At 52.0% G+C, this 4,370-nt stretch overlaps 1 protein-coding gene across 1 annotated transcript; it reads right to left on the bottom strand.

Moving 5' to 3' along the window:
* Window positions 1-650: 650 nt before the first annotated feature.
* GPR6 (G protein-coupled receptor 6) lies at window positions 651-2,406 on the bottom strand. The gene has a single exon (XM_043590524.1). It carries the CDS (start codon window positions 2,253-2,255, stop codon window positions 1,167-1,169), a length of 1,089 nt encoding a protein of 362 aa, XP_043446459.1. The 5' UTR covers window positions 2,256-2,406; the 3' UTR covers window positions 651-1,166.
* Between the last annotated feature and the right edge of the window lie 1,964 nt (window positions 2,407-4,370).

Raw genomic sequence — 4,370 nt, 5'->3', positions numbered from 1 at the left:
ATCTTATTTATCCTCACATCATCTTTTAAGGAGGGGAGGGGGCCATTTAATTATGACTCATATCCATTGGTGGAATGGGAATGTTTGGTCCCCGGGAATCTTAATGCCCTGTGTTTTGAAGATAAGGCTGCTGAGCATACCTTCACTTACCTCATGAACAATGTATCTTGGAATCCTGTCTTTGAAGAATTTATTTCATAAGGCTGTGCATTTTGCTACAAGAACTGGCCAGCAAAAATATACTCAGTCAATATGAATTTTAAACATTTAAAATTCTTTCCAGTTTGGAAAAGCTACAACTAAAAGTTAAGGTTTCAGAATTGCACATATGGTAAGAGGAAGGTATGGTTTCAGACATTCTCTGGAGTTTGTCTTCCAAACGCAGAAACCAAGGGGCAGATTAATTTGCACAGATAACACCAATAACCCTTTAGTGTCCTATGAATACTGCTATGTGAATATATTACTCCCTCTCAACCTCTCACTGCAAATCTGTGTTAGGTATCTCTGACAATTTATGAACAATGTGCAAATGCATGATTTTGTACATTAAGATTTCATAGGAGGCAGATGATACATAATAAACTTTTTAAGTAAATGTACCAATAATTCAGCTCTTAAATAGTAATTCGATAGTCACATGCCCAAAATTACATTTTTATTATGTGTTTATTTGTGTACAAAATACGTTGTAATTTACTGACGCATGTGCAGCAAAATATTCTATCACATACAACAAAAATACACCTTTTACTTTCCTTCCCTTGCCCCTGAAAATGGCAACACTGTTTTGGCAGTTCAGCAGCTAAAAATAAAGTGCTATAATTAAGCAGTATTGGGATGTCTTCACTTGACAAATGTGATGTACAATTTGAGTATACAACCACATCTTAGTTTTTTCACAGAACAGGAAATTCCACATCCTGAACACCTCCAGAAGATACAAATATTTGTATATATATGTACACATGTATACACTGTATATGTAAAGTGCCAACGAGCCTCTTTGTCTTTTGTGAGTTTGATGTATTTATGTTTATTCTTTCTTTCTCTTCCCAAAGCCAGATTCACACTATTGGTGTCTCAGTTCATCAGCAGGCACCGAGAAGCTCACGGAAGGCTGGCTTGTTGGGGGTGTGGTGTTGGTGGGAGGACAAAGAAAGCCTTCAGACCTCACTGGGGGACCTAGAACGGAAGGGCACTTTGGACTGGAAACAGCCACAGAACAGGAGCCACAGGGCACGCTGAATCTCCTGGTTTCGGAAGGCATAGATGATAGGATTGATCATGGAGTTGTAGGTGGCGGGCAGCAGGGTGGCGTAGGTGTAGACTGCCGGGTCCTCGCGGCTGCCTACCACGCAATAGATGGCGAAGGGCAGCCAACTGGCGCCAAAAGTGCCCAGCACCACAGCCAGCGTACCCACGCCCTTTCTGGTGGCTGCGAGGTGGGGCGGCGCCAGGCAGTGCTGCTGCAGCGCGATCTGGTGCGCGTGGCGCCAGACCACCTGGCAGATGCGCACGTACAGGTGCAGCATGATACCAAAGACCGCAAAGAACGCGGCGGACAGCAGCGCCACGTGGCTGCGCGTCAGCGGGCGCACCACGCTGCAGGTGGAGCGCTCCGCTAGGCAGTTCCAGCCGAGCACCGGCAGCAACCCGAGGCCTAGGGACATCGTCCAGGTGGCAGCGAGCAGCAGGTGCACGCCCAACAGGGTCCGGCGCGAGTAGTAGGTGAGTGCGTTGTAGAGAGACAGATAGCGGTCCACTGTGATGGCCAGCAGGCTGCTGACCGAGGCAGCGAAGGAGGCCACGAGGAAGCCCACCGTGAGCAGGCTCACCGTTTCTGAGGGCACCACGTACTGGAACACGAAGTGAAGGATCAAGCCGCAGCCCGCCAGCAGGTCGGCGGTGGCTAGGCTGCCCACCAGCACGAACATGGGCGTGCGCAGCGCCGGGGTGGACGCGATTAGCGCCACTACCAGCGCGTTTTCGCCTGCGATCACCGTCCCCGACACGCACAGGAGCACGTCCCAAGGATTCACCGCCGACAGTAGCAGCCCCGGCGGCCCCGCGGGCAGCTGAGAAGACAGCTCGAGGGACGCGTTAGCCGCGCCGCCGCCCCCCAGCGCCGCCGCTGCAGGGGGCCCCCATTCGCCGCTGTCCCGCGCCCCTGCCGCTGTGGCCGCCGCCGCCGCTCCCTCGGTGGTCACTGCCACCACCTGGGAGTCGTTGAGCGAGGAAGCGCTCGCGTTCATCGCTGGCTGACGCTGCACCCCTGCGTGGAAAAGGGAGAGCGAGCGTCAGGTGTGTGGTTCACGCCGCCAAGGAACTTCCCCGGGCGCGGGTGCCTCGCTCATATTGCTCATCCTACCCCAGGACCCCAGAGCAGAGCAAGGAAGCAGTGGCTGAGAACCTAAAATTAATAAATACCTGTTGAGTACGGAGTGAGCGTGTGAGTGAAACGCACACGACTGCTCCACGGATATCTGAGTTTTTGCACAGATATATATATATATACACAGAGAACATGCGCTTGCATACACACAGATCAGTCCCGTAAGTGTGCCCGTAACTGCAACAGGCACCCGTTTGCACCTGGCTAGGTAGGGGCATCAGCCCTGGCGAGTCCTGCCCCGGGCTCTGGCCGACCGGGTTAGGCTTTTTCCTAAACTAGGTGGCGGAGTCGCTGTCCGCGGTGCTGAAAGCGAAGTTTCAGAGGTCGCGGAGTCCAGCGGGCCCTGAAGGCCACAGAGATCCCTGGGGAGGGAAGCTGGGGGTCTGTGTAGGGGAAGGGTGTGGAGTCAAGCGTGGCCCTATTTCTTCTGCTTCAGGGAAGCCCCCTGGCCATCCTTCACCCCTTCCCTTTTCAACACCCTCAAAGTTCCTCTCGGGTGTCGGGTGCTCACCTGGGGAGTCAGGGCCTCAGGAAGTCGCTGATCATGAGCGCTGTGGCGGGGCGCAGGCTGCGCTCCCCGCGCGGACAGACTCTACGCCTGCGGGGCGGCCGGGCCCGCGCGGAGCAGAGCGCGGGGCGCCTGTCTCTGTGCCGGCGCCGCCGAAAGTGAGAGACACGGTTAGAGGCAGAAAAGGCGGCTACGAGCAGCGCGCCCGCGGAAGACTGACTGGCAGGGAGCGGTGACGTCAGGCTCCCGGCTCCTGAGTGCAAGCCGGCACTCATTCCCCTCCACCGCCCATCAGTACCCTCCAGCTCAGTCTCTCCTCCCCCAAAGTACGTCTCCGAAGGTTCAAGGAGGGAGGAGAAGACGGAGCGGCCACCTCCTGTCCAGAACCTCCAGGAATGTCCAGAACCTGGAGGGAATGAGGAGAGGAAGAGAGGGGTGAAGTCTGGGGGTAGGGAGGGTGAGCTGGGAGGAGAGGGGCGAGGTGTGAGCTGCAAGGCCGGGCTGCAAAGCCTTGGGCCAAAGGCCACCAAGAGGGTCAGGTCGAAGTATGAGCCCTGGAGAGGGAGGAGGTTGGGGCAGGGAGATCTAATGGCAGAGTTGCTACCTTAAAAAAAAAAAAATACAGTACTGTGTTGAGGACAGGAATGAATGAACTGGGGGTGGGGGTGGGGCCCGCGATGGGCTTTTTGAGAAGGTGTTTGTGGTACAGTGTCAGTTGAGTAGAGCCAGAGGGGAAATGGAAAGTTGTGGGAAACAGAAAAGATGGAACATTTGAGGGAAAACAGGGGTTTTTTTTTTGAAGTTACCTGTGCAATTCCATTCTCTCTCCTTCTGTTCTTTCCTCTCTCTCCTGCCGTCTTTCCTGTACTCTACACAGCAGGTTTCACCATGATTTCCCAGCCCAGTGTTCCCCAGTTTCAGTGCTGATAGTGCCCTTGGAACTTGCTCTTCAATTAAATACCAGGTCTGTGTCTTGTTAGAAAAGAAGAAAACAGCAAAATGTGATTTACTTTCCTGGCAACAGACTTTGCCCTGTTAATTAGTACCCTATAAAACAAATTACAGGATGAAAATAGTGATAATTCAGCTGCACCAGACTTCAGTAGGCAGGAGTTTTATTTTCAGCCCAGATAAATCATCCTTTTAGTTTAAAGGTGTTTTGTTTTGTCAGTAAAATACAAGTAGTAGACTTCTTCTTTTATTCAATCAGCCAGAATCTCCAATAGTTGTACTTAGGCAAAAGCTGAAATAATTGACTCCTTCTAAAGCTCTAAAATAAACGATTGCACGTTGGCATGATGGCATTATACTGAGGTCATAGCCATGCTTTTCAGGGACCACATGCTTTGGACGAAGTGAAAATAGATGTTTGTTATTGGTGCTTCCTCTACTTTTCCCTGTGTATCTTCTTCCCTTTCCTGGCTTCACTTTGCCTCTAGCCCCATGAGCTCTACAAGGAAAAAACAA

The sequence above is a fragment of the Prionailurus bengalensis genome, chromosome B2, assembly GCF_016509475.1.
Source record: "Prionailurus bengalensis isolate Pbe53 chromosome B2, Fcat_Pben_1.1_paternal_pri, whole genome shotgun sequence".
NCBI lineage: Eukaryota > Metazoa > Chordata > Mammalia > Carnivora > Felidae > Prionailurus > Prionailurus bengalensis.
This window is presented reverse-complemented; position numbering and strand designations above follow the sequence as displayed.